General features: G+C 39.3%; 2 protein-coding genes across 2 annotated transcripts in view; one reads left to right on the forward strand and one right to left on the reverse strand.

The window, feature by feature from the left end:
- FGG (fibrinogen gamma chain) lies at positions 1-5,336 on the reverse strand. Its single transcript, XM_015623583.2, has 10 exons — positions 5,187-5,336; positions 5,050-5,094; positions 4,427-4,610; positions 4,229-4,322; positions 3,147-3,277; positions 2,389-2,522; positions 2,062-2,246; positions 1,102-1,379; positions 599-768; positions 1-230 (listed from the first exon to the last, which is right to left on the reverse strand). Exons 1-10 carry the CDS (start codon positions 5,256-5,258, stop codon positions 216-218), a joined length of 1,308 nt encoding a protein of 435 aa, XP_015479069.1. The 5' UTR covers positions 5,259-5,336; the 3' UTR covers positions 1-215.
- An 807-nt stretch (positions 5,337-6,143) lies between these two features.
- LOC107202736 overlaps positions 6,144-19,256 on the forward strand; it is a 62,851-nt gene continuing 49,738 nt past the window's right edge. Inside the window, exons 1-8 of the mRNA XM_033513610.1 lie at positions 6,144-6,218; positions 11,731-11,773; positions 13,348-13,833; positions 14,092-14,192; positions 14,536-14,605; positions 15,617-15,747; positions 17,411-17,499; positions 18,637-18,736. Of these exons, the coding sequence (XP_033369501.1) occupies positions 6,144-6,218; positions 11,731-11,773; positions 13,348-13,833; positions 14,092-14,192; positions 14,536-14,605; positions 15,617-15,747; positions 17,411-17,499; positions 18,637-18,736 (1,095 nt within the window). The remainder of the gene's footprint in view (positions 6,219-11,730; positions 11,774-13,347; positions 13,834-14,091; positions 14,193-14,535; positions 14,606-15,616; positions 15,748-17,410; positions 17,500-18,636; positions 18,737-19,256) is intronic.

A 19,256-nucleotide genomic window follows, 5' to 3' on the forward strand; every position in this document is an offset into this window, starting at 1 on the left:
GACTTTTTCTATAATAATCAAAAATTTATTGAGAATGTGTACAGAAAAAATAACCATCTACAGAGGTAAGCACTTCTCAGGGAACAGGTTTGGGTATCTTACAGTCAATGTTCTTTTATAGTCAAAACTGAACTGTGTAATATTTGCTAAGTTCGGTGTCTAAGACAGAAAATATTTGCTTTTCCTGTTCAGACTGGTCTTTGTCAAATTGTCCTTTATGCGTCACCAACCTGAAATGGAAAAAAAAGAAGAGTATGTTAATGTTCTTCTAATGAAAGAAGTGCATAAGGCTATGATGACATGTTGATAGTATAGTTCATACATAGCTATATTAGTTGGGAATTAAAAATGTAGCATTTAAAATATACAAAGGCAAGGGATTATTCCTGATCATGAGACTATCCATTTATCTATCCATTAAAAGAAATAGTAATTGTAGAAGGTGCACTAAAATTAAAGTACTCATAGTTCTGTAACTAAATGGTAAATAAAGCCAACTTCTCTAAGGTGCAATGGACTTAATTTCAGCTGCCCATGCTCAGTGTTTGAAATTATTACAGTGTTCTGTGTTTATTTTAAGTATCCCCTGTGGTCGAACCTGTTTGACATTGCCTAAGTTGTGCTGCTGTCCATCTACTGACAGTCTGTTGAATGGGATGATTTTCATTGCTGATTTCTTCATGGAGTACCACCGGTCACGCCAGGTTGCCCAGATAATGCCATTGTCATATCCAGATGGACCAGCATCTTCTGATGTGTACACACCACCTAAGAAAAAACAGTTGAAGCAAAACAGTTGGTTGCTTTCTAAAATGGTTACTGCGCCCATACATTTTTCTAGTCCTGACACCTCCATGGCATCCCTGGGTGTCCTAACAGACCCTGTTCACCGCCTTTCTCACCCTGTTTTGTTTCTCTCAGGATTGATTCTCACACTTTGGAATGGAGAGCAGTCATAAATTACTACTACTGGTGTTAACAAGTATTGCAAAGAAAGGGCTATTCCAGATTGGAAAATCCAGAAGGCAAAAGGTACTCTATAAATGTGTTTGTCACTGAAATGTGGTGTCCTGGGCTATAAGCACTTAGAAGACACCTTACCTATATAGTATTTGCCGTTAAGGTGGCCAGCATGACATCTATTCATCCACCACCCAGATCCATCTTGCTCAGCACAGTTGCCTTCATAGTTATCATTGTCATTATCGTAGGTACTGAACCGCATGCCATTGTGGTAGGTGTAGGATTTATCACTTGGGTCATCTCCAAAATCATATCCATCAAAGGCATCCCCAGCTTCACCCCCGATGAAGTAGGCGTAAGTCAGTCGATACTTGTCTTGTTCACTTCCCACTCTGAATACAGCGTAGTCAGCAGTGCTGTGAACAGAGGGCAGTGCTGAATATGAGCATGCTGCATTCCCAGCAGATGCACTAATGAAAAACACGTCAGTGTTAAAACTGCAGAAAAGGCATTGATTGCATCCTAGCCTTTTAAAAGGAATTGTTTTTATGTGACTGTGGGTTTGGTGACACACATCCTATCAACTTTTGTGCTCCAGTATCAGACATATTTTCTGACCTCTAGTCTTTAGTGATGTATGAAATATCTACACTATCAACACACATACACACACACACACACACACACATACATATATAATCTTCCAGGTTCATAGTAGAAGTAGTAATAAAAAATAAAATAATAGAAGAGAACAGAACAAAATAGAAGGGGCCTATAATGATAATGCAGTCCATAAGATATGTAAGACAAAGAAACTTGAAGAGAAGAAACAGATTCCTTCTGCCTAATAAATGAGTGCTGATAGCATGAAGAAGACATGCTGATAGCCTTCTGACAGGGACATGTGTCTGGCAACAAGCCACACCAGTGACTACTGTCATACCTGAAAGTTCAGGAGGCAAAGCAGTTCCATGCATAGGTTAGCTGGTCTAAGGGTTCATAATTTTTTAGGAGAGAACTTTTATTAGTACAAACTGATGCAGCAGTGGGAGCAGTAGGTTTTAAGCTGTCATTTTCAGAAGCATCATAAGCAAATACCTTTTTTTGCCACTCCAGTCCTCCAGCTCTATTCGTAAGGTGTAAGGGAGAGTGGACTGTGTACTTATTAAATGCATCTTTTCATTGCCCAGCCAGAACTCAGTGGTGTCATCTGGAGACAGATGTCCAAATCCTTCCTTGTACTGAATCCAATTTTTATTGAAGTCTTCGCTCCCATCCAGTCTCTGGGGGAAAAAAAAAATACATCAAAGAACACCAAAAGCAAAAATAAAAACCTCATTCAAAAAGATATGTATCATATCTAGGTAAATAAAAACAGTGCTGATGCAATAATTATGTTTATAGAAATAATACAAAGTGGCATACCCTTTGTAGTACTGTCCAGCCATTGCCATATGAGTCAATCTCGCAGTAGACTAGGAATGACTGCTTGGCTCTTTGAGGCTTGATAAAGTACAGACCACTTTTCCTTGCACCTTTGTTTGCAATGTCTTGACAATCTGAAGTAAAGATATTCCAAAGATCATTTTCAATCTAGCTACAATTCTATCCTTTCATTTATTTTATATTATAACTTTATTAGTGCAAGAAATTCAATTTATCTAAATACCACTGTTACCAAGTTAGCTATTTAGTCCACATACTTGAATGTCATGGCCATAGAAAATCCTACTGAGAGTCACAGGACTTGTGTAAGGTGAATGTCATGTAGAGTTTAGGCAGTGTGAAACATGTTCATTGCATTGATTTCTACAGCAACAAAGAAAGACATTTCTCAACCTAATGGAATAATTTTATTTTTTCCCCACATGGCTTAGTAGAAATGTGGTAATGAGTTCTCTTTGTCCCAGGTCCATGGAAACTCTAGTCATGTCCCTCATGTTTAGCACATATTTTGGGATAATCATACTTTGACCAAAAAGGTTAGGCAAGAACTATGTTCCACCTGAATCCTTGCCTGCAGAGCATCAAACTTGTACTGACTGGTCTTATAATTTGCAATTTTATATATCTTTGCAGAAGTCTATGACCCATAAGATTACAAATAAATCATTGATGTGATGCCAAGCGGCAGCACTTGTAGCTGCATTAACCCTCCACCATACAAGAAGCATTTTGCACACCTCTTCCAGTTGTCTCCTGAATTTCAGTCCTGTCTTTGCAAGGCTCCTGACAGAGTACCTCAAGCTGGGCAATCTTCTCTGCCAGCTCTGTGATCCTGTTGCCGTTCATTATATGTATATCTGTCAACTCTCTGGACAGAGAGATATAAAAATGGGTTATTGTATCGACCATTTGAGAATGTGTAATCCACATTTATTTCCCTGGACCATTTGTTTTCCTCATGCATCTAACGTGCTGCTACATGCACCCCTGTAAAACAGGGTGCCTCTGTTAGCACTGGAATTTAGAGTTAAGGACCGGCAAAATAGAAAAGTGCATGCTTAACCTCACGCAAAACTTAACCATATGCAAAACTTGACTTTAATCAGCAAAACTCTAATCAGTAATTAATGTATGAATATAACTTTGTGGAAAGTTTTACTTTGGTCTCCTGACTTAAATTATAAACCTCTCTTCAATTATGGATGTATTTGTAAAACATAAGTGCTCTAAATAAATTGCTGTAAGTGTCAGAATATCCAAATAATTTTTGACATAATATCATGGAAGTGGAGATCTGTCAAAAAACATATCCTTAAGATTTAGAAACATTAATGATATCTGCAATTTTATTTGCAATGTGAACTTATAAAAGACTATCACTGAGTTTATAGCTACTTATGATTTAGATCTAGGTAACTGAGCTAATTTTCATATATGCAGAAAAATGGGCCAGATTGCATAAATATTCCACATACTCTACTTTACAGCAAAAACTCATGACATCCAAAGGTTATGAAAAAGAATTTAGGGATAGCTGGCACAGCAGAAGAAACATAAATAAAAATATTGCCAGGCTTCATTACATTCTTATCTTGCACTTCTTGCACAATTATTGGTTCATACAGGTGGGCAGAGAAGTCAGTATCAGATCTTCATGATCCTTCTCTGTCTTGCTAGGTAGCTACTAATGACAGTGTGGGCAGAACTGTCCACAAGAGCACAACAAAACCTTTCTGAGAGAGGCTTTTTGGCACTTGACAAAAGAACAGAAAGAAAACAATTTGTATTGTCACTAATAAAAGAAGTGGGAGATACCTACTGTATAGTAGTTTCATGAGATAATATAGTGTTCTCATATCTGATAATTTCATCAATTATTTTCCTGGACTTTTGAGTGAAATCATCAATTGAATCTATGAAACAGAAAATGTACAAAATAATTGTAGTTAGGCAAATTAAAAAAAGAAAACCACATAAATAATATTCTTCAGTTGTGCACTTATTTTTATATGCTCACTTGGTAATGTCTGCTTGTCTGAAGGATAGAGGCCTCGGATGTGTTCAATCAGATGGTCTGCTGTTACTGTGGCATTAGAAATCCGCTGCAAAATTCTCTCCATTTCCAACAGGTCAATATCCACAGAGGGATGGTATTTACCAAGGAAATCTGCAATGCCACAAGTTGTTGGGCAGAAACTACCCTAGGGAGTAAAGAGAAATAGTTGGTAATGCTTCAGGGGCAAAGAAAGCAGAGCAGAATATTTGGGCAGAGGAATTTTCAGACACTGCTGACACAAAGGATAAAGGGTAAAAAAGGGCAGGCATTTCTAGCAGACTTTGTCTGTTGTATTTCAATTTTCAGAGACAGTTTTACTTTCACACTATGTGCACACTATGGCAAGAGAACAGTGCATGCCATTATTGTAGCCTCTGCTGGATATGTGCTTTCATCCACTGTGCAGCCTCCTGTACACTTTTACCAAGCATATGCCGTTATCAATAAATAACACGTTTAAGCAAAGCACATGTATTAAGTACCGAAAACAATGAGGAGGTTCAAGTGATAATGCCAGTTAATAATCAGCATAGGAAAGCTTTAGTTGCATTCTTAAGATAAAAGAAAACTGTTCAGGTACTTACAAATCTGTCATCCAGTATGCAGCAGTTTTCGCTGGTAGCAACGTACTGAAGGGAAGAAAGATGGCCATTTTTAGTGGAATTTCTCCAACATCCCTTTCTGTGCCAACACTTTTCCTAAACCCTGTCTCTTCACTTACCGCCATGCTGGTAGAGAAGAGCAGGGACAGGAGAGACCCCAGGGGAGCCCAGCTGCACAACCTCAGCCCCATCGTGTCTGTCCCACCCGACCGCCCGGCTCAGCTGTGCAGGCAGCAGCCCCGAGTGTTCGACCCAGCACAGGGTGGCAGCAGTTTAAGGCAGCAGGCTGAAGCTGGGGGCGGGCACTGGGAGGTGGTGGGAAGAGGTGGGGTAGGGATTTGAGGTGGATTCCCAGAATTTGCACATACACTCCTCCCATTTTCAGAAGCCGCTTTGTGCTTTAGTGGCTTGAACTGTGCTCCAGCCAGGTTTCAGGGGAGGCAGGAAGGTGAGACAAGGCATGGAGGTGCTACACCTAGTCACAAGCATAATCAAACTCACACAGCGCTTCGGAATGGGGCTGGCAGAAGTTTCACTCTAGTAGTAGAGGGAAGAGCCACAGTAGCAATTTGAATTATCTGTACCAGCTAACAATGTCTTAACAATAAATGATATTTTGGGATTAAGTAGGCCTCTCCCACCACAGATCTCTACATGTTTTGCAAAGAGACTCAACATTATTTTCCCTATTCTCTGGATAACAAAACTGAGGCAGAGAAAGGTATGAAGTCATCGGGCAGTAGCACATCTGGAAAAGAAGCCTGTGGTATTTCTCACAGGCAATGAAATATGAATGTTCCCTATCCCTCAACACAGTGAGTCCATTCCAATGGCTTTGGTCAATGCTTCCTTGCTGGGGAAATATTGTTGTTGGTATCTGCCTTATTCAATAATGCTACGAGAGCGCTGACAAGCCCTGTGTTCACTATGGGCTTTATTCCAACAAATTACTGCAGTATGCCCTTTTGCATGCTATCTGTATTGGCAGCATTAACACCTTTCCACCCATGACCTAGACCTGGTCTCTGAACTATGGAGTCTGCAGAGAAAGCCTGATTTTGTGCCTGTACAGCACGATGTGTGATGAGGAGGCTTTTCACTCTGTTAGAACCAAATGTTGGTCAACAACTGATGACCAAATGATGAGAATGGTGAGAATGGGGTTCACAGATAGATCTGTTGTTAACTGAGGTCAGCTTTGTGATTTCAAGCAAATGACTTTATCTCTGTACAGCAGGACCGATGTTTCGACTTGGCTTAATAGGTACTTAAAACATCAGAAAAAAGCATTCTATAGGAACCCAATTATTAGAAAATTAGATAGAATTATGCCCTGAAACATGGAGAGCTCCTGACTTGTATATCCTCTTTTTATCTAGTCAAATCAGGTCAAACAGAAGACTCCGTCATATTCAGAGATCCACCCACATATTGCTGGAAGAAAATGTGAGTGCTTAAGATGCCGAAAATCAAACTGATAGGACACTTATGTGAGGCTGAAGCATTGCTCCTGGCAGAGTCAGCTTTCCAGTAACTGTACTGATGAGCAGTGAGTTAGCTGCCAGGCTGCCAAAACTCTTTTCCAAAGGATGACTGATGCAAAAGGTTTGTCTTTCCAAATCTGGTATTAGTTACCTTCAAGAGCCACGTGCAGAATGTGCTCTTGTTGACCCTACTGATACAAATAGGACATGGTTCCACTTTTTACAGAGTTACTTCTGTTTCATAAAGTGTGAAAATAAAGGAAATAGAACTGGACAGAAGTCTATCTGCTGTTGTGGTTTTTTTACTGTTGCTTCACTGGTGCTGTTAACATGGACTGAGGAAACTACTGCTGACCCTCCTTGTCACTGCTGCTCATACACTGAACTTGCTTTGCTTCTTCTCTGCAGTTCATGACACAAAGGTCTACAGGGTCCTAGAGATACCATTCCAGAGGCTGTGCACCAGCAGGATTCCCTTAGGTGTGACAAGATATCATAAGCAGGTTGCTGGTATGAACTTTACAAAGTACCAGCATTAACACAGGTGTATACTGCACAGTACAGATGGGCACGTACTGTTCATGATGCAATAGTGAACCATGTAGCACAATTCAAGTATCCCTCATCCTCTGTCAGAGTAAAGAATACATCTTTTCCTTTTGACACTAGAGCTAGTACATATAGGCTTGAAACTCTGACAGAAAACTATTTGGTAGCAGAAAACGAAAAAAAATTGTCTTGTGTTCCTGGGCAAGAATTTCAGGAGTCAGAGAAGATGACAACAGTGAATTCTGGCAGTAAAAGCCTAGTTAATCTTGAGTTAGAAACTCTAAGACTTTTTAACTAAAGCATGAGAATGGCTATAATAACATAATAACAATGTATAAATAGAGTTTCAATGTTCAAGCTAAATGTCTCATTGGCGGGAAAAACAAAAATCATTATCCCTACAAATGGGTTAGGAATAGGAAACCTGAATTTTCAGTCAGATGCTTATGTTACACAAAATTATCACTGTATATATTTACATTCATGAAGGAGTCAATTTTCAACATTGCCTCAATGATTACCAAATATTTGCACACTGCAATTATAAGTGTTGCTTAGCTGTATTTGTGGTTACAACTGTGGTACTTCTTAGCAGAAGATGTAAATATTTAAACCTCAGGAAATTTTTGTTTGCTTTACTGATTACATGGTCATGAATAATTTCATATATTTGCTTCTTTTTTCTTTTCTTATATTATTTCACCTTTCCGTACTTAGAAAGATCTAATCCTACTTTTAATTTAGTTGAAAGCAGTATGTATTCTTACTGGAATGACTACATGGTATTTTTCCTCCCTTACATATCACTTTGTCCTGGTGGATCCTGACTGCAAAACAGCTGACCCAATTACCAAACAAGTGTGCTAGAGACCTAATTGTACCCTCAGATGTGTCCAGCTTAATTTAGCTTTGTGATTTTCAGGCCAGTGTTTTCTTTCCAGTAAGTCTATTTGCTGGTTTGGTAACAGATGAGGGACAATTCGTGTAGCACAGGTGGAAGGAAGAGTTCTCAAACTCAGTGTACTCTTTTCCTGCAATTTATTTTTGAGGAAAGAGTAAAGGTAAAAGTAAATCATTATGTGTTTGAAAGAGCTTTTTTCAACTCAATATTGATTTTTTGTCAGCCACCGGGACACTATCCAACACATTCCCATCATTCATAGAAAACTTTTCCTCAGAAAATCAAAGCAGAAGAAATATCTTTGTGTCTGTTAATTAGTTCCTGAATATCAGAAAATCCTTATGGCTGCTATGGAAGAGGATCTGTTATTAAAGCTTATACATACTTGCCTTAGGAATCTAACTTGGAAAATCAGTCTACAATATTTTAGAAATGCTTTAGTGATGAGTTTTAAGATTTCCAGTGGTCTTCTATTACTGTTTAATTGAAAGTGTTCAGTGGACTTGACATGAACTTGCATTTTTTTAGATGCTCCAGAAGATAATTTTCATATTTAAAAATAAACATTGAAAAATACCAAATGGTAAATGCTGAAAAAAATCCATACTCTGCTGTGCTATCCATCACCAATATGTATCACCCTGCTTGCATTACTAAACAGATTAGTGGGAAAAATCCCTTTTGCTAGGTCAATGAATGAGTGAGTGATAATTAGCATGAGAAGCAGAGACAACTAAAAAGCTTGTCTAGTAGTGAAGTTATGCTGTTGGTGGGTGAGAAAGCCAAGTGCACTAAAGTGAAAACGGAAGAAAAAAAAGGTTTTGTAACTCATCTTTCTCTTTCAGTTTTAAAAATAGGGAAAAAGATAAATCACAGCTTTTTTTTCCCCCAGTTGAATAGTCTACTCTGTGCAGCACATTTCCTCCTCACCATTCCTGAAGTGAAATGGGTCAACAAAAATCAGTTTCTGTGCAAGGGAGAGCCATTAATTTCTATACACTTGTGACACCAGTAGAGGTACTTGTGCTTCAGTTAAAATACTGGCTGGAAATAGTGGTTTCTTTGAAAACTGAGTGAAGAACAGTAAGAAATGTATGTACTTCATGCCAGCTAGAACCTTTCATTTTGAAAAGAAATTATGGGATATTTTGCTGCCTCCATACTGTGAATACATACTTTAGAGTGTATTCTTTAACAGTTATAAGCTAATGTATTTTCTTAAATCAAAACATGGAAGTTACATTGATTCATGACTTTCCATGTCAGCACATTTAATAACATAAAAGACCCTTTGTTTTCTGCAAAGAATAACCAAGGGTTATTGCTTTAATACATAGTTCTTATTTTGATGTAAACTATTACTACAAACAAATTTAAGTAAATATTAAATTAAATTTAAATTACTTTTTTTAATTTAAAAAATAAATTAATTTAAATAATATTAAATTAAATTAAATTAAATTAAATTGCCAAAAATCAAGGCACTTCATCATCATAATACTTCTGAAGACACCTCATATCCATAAGCCAGATATTTGATGGATTGAATGAGCTATTATCTTATTTTTGAAAATCTCATAGTGCGTGTGTTTAGTTAGTTCTTCTTAATTTCATGCATTAAAGATTGTATTTAAACTTCTTTCAAGTCTTAGGGTATTAAGAGTGAACATATATCTGAAAAAACCTGAATGTGATATAAAGGAATGAAGTCAAGATGATTCAGAAGATTTTGTACTTTTGTCACAGCTGAGGTTTTTCTGAGTCCTGGAGCATAGGATGTTATACTTCAAAATTCTAAAAATCTACTAAAATATTACAGTGAAACATCATTATTGAGCTTGTTTGTGCCGTATTTAAGGGTATTTGATGCAACACAGTAAATTCTCTGCCTTTACTGATCTACAGAAAGCATTTTCAACTGTTGATTAACTTTGAAAAGGTTGTCAAACTGTCTGCAGAAGAGAGATTGCAGTGTATACTTTACCTTGAGGGCAAGAACAGTGAACTTATTTGTTAAACAAGGAGATGCACTAATTTGTGGAAACAAGATAAGTAGTGAATTCAAATATTTGCTGAGTATTTTGTAATTAGTTGAGAGGACAGAGCCTCAATAAACTAAACAGAGCCTACTTCAAGAATCGAATATTGAGTCTGATATTGGTTTGGCCAGGAACTTACTGACAATAACATTAAAGGAAATGCAGCAAAAAGTGTAATGTATTTCTCAATAAACACCTGACGTGTGAAATACTTTGCTTGCACTTTTTTAAGAAATCAGAGGAAGCCTGACTGTCAGAAAAATACTAGAAATATAATGTAAAGTGTATTTGTTTTGGAAAACTGTACTCTGTGTTGTCCTCCCTGACTTCTGGGATTAGGCCTGAATGCTATTAATTCAGGACAATTGAAGTAGAAGAACGAATTCCACAGTTCTTTTAGACACTATCTGTGCTCCATGCTGGTGCATGAATCTGTTTAAATGAATAGAATCACAGGCTTAAGTTTGAAATATTAATAGTACTAGCCAATTAAATGTAAATATAAGTTTAGGGTCACTGAAGGAAAGCAAAACTCAGATCTATCTACATGTAAACCATGAGCAGAAAAAAACAAGTCTTTTTTTTGTCTTTTTTTTTTGTCTTTTTTTTTAATCTGTAATCTTTTTCTTTCTCTGGCATAAAAAATAAAGCCAGAAGATTTTTATACCCTCTGCTTTCTTCTCACAATATATGACACCAATTCTGGCTCATTCTTAAAAATTTTACATTAAGCAATGGGTTCCTATCACGTGAGCGAGTTGAGATGTGAGCTTTTATTGTTGACCCATATCCCCTACACAGGTCACAAATACAGTCAAGTCTTTACTAGCACCTCCTGTCTGTGAATTCCACACAGGTTTGGTACTGATTGTAGCTTCTTTTGAGCTTCACTGACAACCACACAGTGCCATCTGATGTCCTCAAAGAGCAATAAACAGTTCCTAAAATCTCTTAAATCATTTAAAAAAATCTCAAAATTAAGACTTGACCATCGCAGAGCATTGCTTCCCAAGCCTATCTGGAAAAGAACCACTGTATCATTTGCCTGTGTTTTCATTAAAACAATCCTAAACTCTGTATGAAATAATGGGTTCTGAGCTAATCATTACTGCTCAGGATGGAATGATGATGGAAATGAAAATTCAGTCCATTGTAAGAAAATAATTTGTGAAATGGAGGGGATAGAGGTAGTGAATAAATTATGCTCTCAGAAAAATGGACAATTTTGCTGAAATCTCAATAAGCTTATTAAATAGTCTTATTTTTGGACAAGTATAAATTGAGTAAGAAACAAATTCGCTGTGGGAACCAACTGAATACAGGCTTTGATCCCTTTATCACTTCACTGCACCATTGCAATTAATGGAATCAATCCTAAATCCTTTCCTTGTGTTTTTGGGAGGTCAACTCATGTGTGTGTCTTAGCATTATGTTGGATATTAATTGTCTCACATAGCTGTCAACATCCATATGCAAATTTGCTAAAATTGTATTTAAGGTTCCATAAGGACCTTAAAATGCTTTCTGACAAAGCAAGAGCCAGTCCTTCCCCTGAACCATGAGCAGTGGCTGTCAAAATCCATGCTATGAAAATACTTGAGAGAAATTAAAATAATAAAGCACCTTCTAGATTCCAAGACTGCTTCATCAACGTAAACATGTGCATGTGAATATTTATTTCTTGATATAGGTAAAATGCCCGGTTCATCCGGAGAGAGAGAAATGCAGGAATGGTAGGAGCAGGTGGCTGTTTTTGGGGCCAGGGGTTGTTTTGCAGGCGATGAGGGTGCGGACAGCGGTGAAATACAGCCACCTACCGGCCTTTGGGTCCCTTGGCCTCAGCAGCCAGCTCCTCTCGCACAGGAGTTCAGCTTTGCAGCATGAAAACGTGCCCCAATCCAGTGGAAGTTTTAATTACGTCCCTGGGTTATCAATTGTCAGTGATTGGCATTTATTTTGGATGTGTTCAAGCACAGAAGGGAGGACTGCGGCACGCTGGTAACAGTGTCCCAGCCAAGGAGAATTTCACCCCAGGATTTGAGAGGATTGCATGACTTGCAGAGGATTAGTCATGTTTCCTGCCATGCTGCAATATGTTGGCATCTGACTGGTAATGTAGTCCCTATCAAAACACACGTGGAAGACACCTTAAAATACATTCACAGAGAGCATCTGTCTGTATGTCTATACAGATAGCCACATATACCAGACAGTACTCTTTCTGATTCTTGTTTCAAAGTTGACTTTAAGGAGCTAAAATAAATATATATTTAGGACAAAATTCTCTGGAGTCAACTATGCATACGTTACCTGGTGGTTTTTCTTCCCTACTGTGATTATTTGGATGTTTACTAGTTTATAGGGACTCAAAACACACAAATTTTCAACATAATAATGACATACTTTCATAGTGTAATAATAAAAATATGTACAGGGAACCAAATTTTCTTTCTTTATGACCCCCTTGGTTCTATCAGTTTAATAGATTAAGACAGGAATCGTTCATCACTCAGGCACTGAGAACATAAAATGGTGCTTTATAGCCTTTCTCTGCAATAGGAAAACACTGTACCTCGCTAAATAAAGAACCAAATTCTGAGTTGACTATTCCTATCTTCTCTCAACTGCATTATTTCTAAACACAATTTGAAAATAGTCTACCCGGAAGCCTTATCAACAATTTCCAGAAGTACTTACTTATTTTCAACATGGCTACTTTTTACATCAATAAAACAATAAAACCCCCTCTTTATCATCACCACATACTTAGCATTGTCAGCGTTACACCAAACGCTTTACTTTTCATCCTTCCTGCAGAGATCCCAATGTTATTAATCAAATCCTAATTTTATTATAACATCATGTACAAGATGTAATCCAAACCCACTTGGAATAGCAGTGTCCTTGTTAAGGAAGGCCAAGAGTTGTGTCAAGAGTATATTGTGTCAAGAGTAGAACGTGAGAGTCTGGCTGAGGCAGGGTCCTGGTTGGTGTCAGACACGGAGGATTGGCTCTGGAGTGCCTGTACACGATTAGCTCTCTGTGCAGGTGTCCGGAGACAGCCCTCCAGCTCAGGACTAGGAAATCGTTCCTCCTTACATAGGAGGGAATTTCCCGGCTTGCTGACATCTTCCTCACGTCCACAGACCACAAATTCAGTCCAGGACCTGAGAAATACTTTCTCTCGGAACACAGACGTGCACTCCCACACACACAGTCTTATGTTTTTAATAAACACGTTTTGTTCTTAGGAGAGGAGGACAAGGTTTCATGAAGATTCCATAATCGGACTGACACGCTTCTGAAGTTATTCTGAGCCTTGTGCCGGGGTTTCCCCAGCCGAGGTTTTGCCCCGACACACCGCCGCTCGCTCCGGTGGTGACACGGCCGCGCCCGCCAAGCCCGCAGCTCCTCAGGGATGCGGCAGCCCACAGCCCGCCACCGAGCCGTGTCCAGCGCGTCCCAGCACACGGACCATCACCGCCCGACAGCTCCCCGGCACTCTCCCCCGCGCACTCCGGCTTTATAAACTTCTCCCGCCCCTTTTCCCGATCGCCTCCGCAGGCCCCAGCTCCTCCCCAGCCCTGTGTTCGGCGGCCGCGGCCGAGGCGGTGCCCGCGCTCCGCCATGAGCTGCGCCGCGCTGCTGGCTGCCCGGGGGCCGCGGCTCCTGGGGGCCGCCGCCCGCCCGCCCCGCTGGAGCCGCCGGCGCAGCGCGGCCTGCGAGCCCCCGGCGGGCGCCGCGGTGCGCATCGGCTGCGCCTCGGGCTTCTGGGGGGACACGGCGGCCGCAGGTGGGCGGTGGGGCGGCAGCGGCTGCCCGGGGGGCGGTGGGGAGAGCCGGCGGGGAGAGCCGGCGGGGGTCGGGGCACGGGTACGGGGGCCTGGCGAGCCCGGCGGGCGGCGGCCCCAATGCCACAGGCAGCCCCGTTGCGCAAGCGGCCGGGCCGGGGCTGCCGCCGCACGGCCGGGCCGGGCGGGCCGGCACCGGGGGTAGGGCCGGCACCGGGGGTGCCCCCGTGCTGATGGTGCCTTCTTGCCTGCCCCGCCAGTGCCGCAGCTGCTGTACGGAGGGAAGCTGGATTTCCTCGTCTTCGATTACCTGTCCGAAATCACCATGTCGCTGCTGACGGCCGCCAAGGCCCGGACTCCCGTAAGTAAAGCCGATGTCCGGCCCCAGCGTGCCGGGCTTGGCCGGGGAGGGTGCGCTCCGGTACTTCGCGACCTGCCAAACTCTCCTTCAGCCCAGATCGTGCCCGAATGCTGTTTAAGGCATACCTGCTTACGGGGACACGGTTTCTTAAGTAAACTCTTTTATTCGGATGTATTTATTTGCATCTGTACAGTTTAATTTAGTGAAAGTGTTCATGTCGTTTCCCATCGTATTCCCCAAACGTTTTGAGAGGTAGTTTCTCTTCCCTGTTTTCTGTGTTAACCGAGGAGGCGGATTTGGTTGACATTCTTTAAGAAATGGTTACAGCTCTTAATTATTTCAGGTTTTAGGTTACACTCCGGATTTTGTCTCCACTGCCATGGGTCCCTATATAAAAGATATTCACAGGAAAGGTATGCTACTCCTTGCATGAGTTTGTATGTTAATTCAGTACACTTGCTTATGGAGAGTTGGGGCTGTTCACTCAGGAAGGGAAGGCTCTGGGAAGACCTTACAGCACTTCCAGTACCTAAAAGGGGCTTGCAAGAGAGGTTGTCTTTTTACATGGATGTGTAGTGATAGAAGAAAGGGGAATGGCCATAAGCTGAAGGGAGGGTAGATTTAGATTGGAGGACATTCTTTACTGTAAGGGTGGTGAGGCACTGGAGCAGGTTGTTGAGAGAAGTTGTGAATGCCCCATTCCTGGAAATGGTCAAGGCCAGGATGGATGGAGTCCTGAATAGCCTTGCCCATAGTGGGAGACTTGGAACTAGGTGACCTCTAAGGTCTTTTTAACCCAAACCATTCTAGCATTCTAGGAAAAATCCCATTGTAATTGACGTGGGGTACGGGTCTGATGGTGAAATTGGGTTGATTGAGGATATTTGATATAATTGTAAATATATACAAATATTTCCATGCATTTCTTAATGTAGCTTTAATTTGTGAATGGCAGATTGTTTTACAGATGTTTTTTAAAATATGAGATCTAGGTGTTTTCAAGGTAATTTAAGTTTTTCAAAATTCCTACATAGTTGTACAATATGACTTTGCACTCATTCTTTTTTTGTTTACATTAGTAAAGTTTCACAGTGTCTACTACTGTTGCTGTCAGAGATGTTTGATGCTGTCTCTCTGCTTCATTATGTGTGTCTTTCTGGTCACTTTCTCCTTCCATTCATAAATGATAGATGAGAAGTAGCTATAGCAGTTATTTTTCTCTCAACAATTTTCTACTGGTTTATTCTGATCCTTTCACAGGTTAAATGTGGTTTATATTTTAATGTGGTTTTCATATTTTGCTTGATTGAATGTCTGTTACCTTGTGAAGGTGGTACCTTACTTGGGTTTCAGCAGACTTTGAAAAGTACAGGTGATTGATTATTGACGCTACTGAGCTTTATTTGCCTTTTTTTTTCTATTAGGTGTTCGTGTCATCAGTAATGCAGGTGGAATAAATCCACTTGCTTGTGCAGCTGCCCTTCAGGAGGTGGCAAAGAAAGCAGATGTTGATTTGAAAATAGCTGTTGTTGCTGGAGATGATCTGATGAGTGAGGTATTTCACTTTAAGCACTAGTAGCATGAGTCTGTATAGCATGAAGGTGGCATTTACTGTTCCATAAGAATTTTCTGTGTCTTTATGCAGTAGTCTTCTTCTATCAGAACCATTGTTCTTCATTATCTTTCAGGTTTTCTTAATGCATAAATACAATTCTTGGTACATCTGTTTTTTGGTATCTAGTGGGGGTGAATTTTATAAGCTTGTGGGTCTTCTGTTTTGCTTTTTAAAGCAAAATCTGAATTTTCTGTAACGTCTGCCTGCTCTTTAGGGGAAGCTATTACAGGCTGTTACTGCTTCTGTCTAAACTAGATAATCATACATGCTAATTCTTCTGAATATGGTGTAGCTACCACACATTCAAATGTTTATCCCTTCTAGCTTTTTTAGTGGTTTACAGGCATTTCCTGATGTTATTTTGTTTATAGACAGCTAGTTTTCTGGTTTGAAGTAATTAGTTTATAACAGTAAGGTAATGTTATGTGAGAAGATTGATGTTTAAATATAAAAAAAAAAAAATAAAAATTGAAAGATTAAGTGCATGGGATTTTTTTTTAACTTAAAGAATTACACTTTATCTATGAAATCTGAAAAAGAAAAAAAAAAAAAGTTGGCCATGCATAAAAAGCTATTGGGAAAAGAGTTTATACATAATAGTAGTTAAGAGAGGAGAGGTTTGCACTGTGGTTAAATCTCTGCCTGTAACTTGGAAAATTATTTATCTGCATAGGATCTGTTACTCCTTGCATGCTCTTGAATGTGGAAGATCATCAAGTAAGATTCTTTATTTGCAAGTTATGTGTGATGCTTGGACTTCCTTTTAGGAAACTTCTGCCCTACTGAAATTACTGTCTGTGGGCCAGAATTTCATTACTGGTACAAATTTGAGCTTGTTATGGACATGTCTGATCTGAAATGCATTGTTTTTCTATGCTGTTGTCAGTACATAACTTACAGGAACAAAAAAGACACAGCTTTTAGGGCCTACAGACATTTATACTGTTGATACATGAAACATGGTAAATGTTACTTGTGGTTTGGAGGATTTCAGTCATTAACATAGAATACCAAATTACTTCAGAGTGGAAGTTTTGGTTTTTTTCCCACACCACAGATCCCATTTGTAAATTAGTGTTTACATGGACATTGTGTCTATGCAGTCACAGTCCCCTCAATCCACTGGATTGCCAAACTGCCTAATTCACGGTCAAAAACACACACTCCCCCCAACCACTTTTCTGGAAATAGAATTTATTCTAAGTACCATATGAAGCTACAGGATTAGCCTTGTTCTCTGGCCATGACACCATTGCAGATGTGGCAGATACATTTCTGTTTGCAGGGCTTGATTTATTTATTTGTACAGCAATTAAACGCAGTTTAAAGCCTAGGAAATACACCAGATTGTTGTTGTTGTTGGTTATATATAAATGAACATTCTTTGAAGACTGACTTAATTTTCTGCATGCTTGAAAAGTTGTGGTTAAAAGTGTATCTAAGGCTTTTAGCCATTCCACTGATTGGTATTGTTAATACTTTTAGTAATTATACTTGCCTGAGAGTTGCTATGAAGTGGATTTATTGTTTGATACTAATGAGAAGCTTACAGTAGAAAATTCAAAATATTCATAGCTTGGATGTTTTTCTTGTTTTCTAACAGAAAGAGAAATTAAAAGGAGCTGGTATCACCGATTTAGAGAGTGGCAAACAATTTCCAGAGAATATTCACAGCATGAATGTGTATCTTGGGTAAGTTATTTTAGCAAGTTGTATTTATTATGAACAACTAAATTTAACACATTGAATACAGGAATTTGTTTTGCTTTGCAGTTAGAACCACTTAGTATTTGAGGTTCACCTTTAAATTATTCAGGCAACCAGAAAAAAAAAATTGTTTGTAACTTGTAAATGAGCTTTAGTTATAACCTTGAAAGTTATTACTCCTTAGCAATACACCATCTTTGAATCATCAGGTTTTAGTTCAAGCCAAAACAGTGTTAGTTAAATTACAGCAATTGCAAAAATGCTTTTTCATATGCTGAGTATTCTGTTGCAGAATGGAGTAGTTTACTATGTTGTCACTAGAGAAGTGCCAGCAAGGAATTCAAGTACTGGGATGTAGTCTGAGTGCCATAGGAGGTTCCGTTGTGTTGTGCTGAACTCAGTGTCAGGCTTTGTACTCTTGAAATTGTGGAAACTGGTTTTTCAGGATGGTCACCTGTTTTGAAAGATCTCGCTTCCCTCCTTTATGATACTTTATTATACTTAGGATTTCCATAAATCTCTGAATTCAGGTGTTCTAGCCACCTCTTTGTGAATGCATGTTTTCATTGTCACCATCCACTTTAGATGAATCAGTGTTAATCTGGTCCAGTAAAAGAGAAGGACTGAGAAATTAGACAGTGGTCACATGCATCTCTTCCAGTTGCTGATCCTGGTGATCCTATTCTTGCACAGTGCTCTTGAATTTGGACAATATTGTGAGTTCTTAAATCACTTAGGTAATTGACCTGAAAGGTTTAAAATCGGAGGACTAAGTCACCAGGTTTTATCCATGAAGAATGTTCATCTTTATACGCTCATCTACAAGTTAAATGGTTAATGAATCTCTGAAAAACACTCTTTTCTGTAATTGATGATAGAAGTGTCAGTCTCTGCACTTTACTCAGTAAAGTTTCTATGGACATTAAGAGAAGTGTTTCAGTTATGTTATTTAGGTATCTGAATTTGATAGTGCCCTCATGACTGCTCTTTAAAATACTCTTAATGTACATACCTCACAAGTTGGTTGTTGAAGTAGATTTTATTGGTTTCCTAGGCAATTTTTAAGTGATGTTTAACCTGTATGTGTCAGGGAACTGTACTACTGTATTTTGTCATTTTTAGTGCAAGACCAATAAGCAGAGCTCTAGACCTTGGAGCTGATATTGTTGTGACGGGCAGATGTGTTGACAGCGGGATTGTATTGGGACCACTCATTCATTCTGTAAGTACAAGTTAATTTCTGAATGATAATGAATATATGTGAGTGAATATTCAGCAGTCACTGTCAGGCAGCTTTTGTTCCTTATGGAAATGTAGATACTAAATTAAAAATAATGAACATTGTATTTTTTTCTTACATGCATGAAACGTTGTCAGCTTCCGCTTCTCCTAAATTGGCAGCAGGGATATTTGTTAACTTGTATACCATTAAGCTGGAAAGCACAAGTGTAGTTTTGGAAGTCTTAGCCTCTTTCACCAGTATTTCACTCTTACCATTTGTTTTGGGTTTTTTCCCGTTGCCTTTCTTCAAAATTTAATGTGCAAGTGTATTTTTCTTTACCACAAGGTGTCGATAGTAGAGCTGACTCTGGTTAGGAGGTAGCATATGAGGTGGTTTAAAACACTGGGTTTTGTTTTTCAGTGGGTAAGCAGTTTTGTTTAAAGTAGTCAAGTTTCAATGCAGCGTTTCTGAAATTCCTTGGAATTCAAAAAATCCAACAAGCATGGTATTGTCATTTTCT

The sequence above is a fragment of the Parus major genome, chromosome 4 (assembly GCF_001522545.3).
Source record: "Parus major isolate Abel chromosome 4, Parus_major1.1, whole genome shotgun sequence".
NCBI classification, from domain to species: Eukaryota; Metazoa; Chordata; class Aves; order Passeriformes; family Paridae; genus Parus; species Parus major.

Bases quoted from the DNA above. Each gene is read 5' to 3' on its own strand.
- FGG (XM_015623583.2), bottom strand. From the start codon at position 5,258: ATGGGGCTGAGGTTGTGCAGCTGGGCTCCCCTGGGGTCTCTCCTGTCC. The intron at 5,095-5,186 runs GTAAGTGAAGAG...TCTTCCCTTCAG, and splicing joins TCTTCTCTACCAGCATGGCG to TACGTTGCTACCAGCGAAAA. The intron at 2,247-2,388 runs GTATGCCACTTT...TTTTTCCCCCAG, and splicing joins GCTGGACAGTACTACAAAGG to AGACTGGATGGGAGCGAAGA.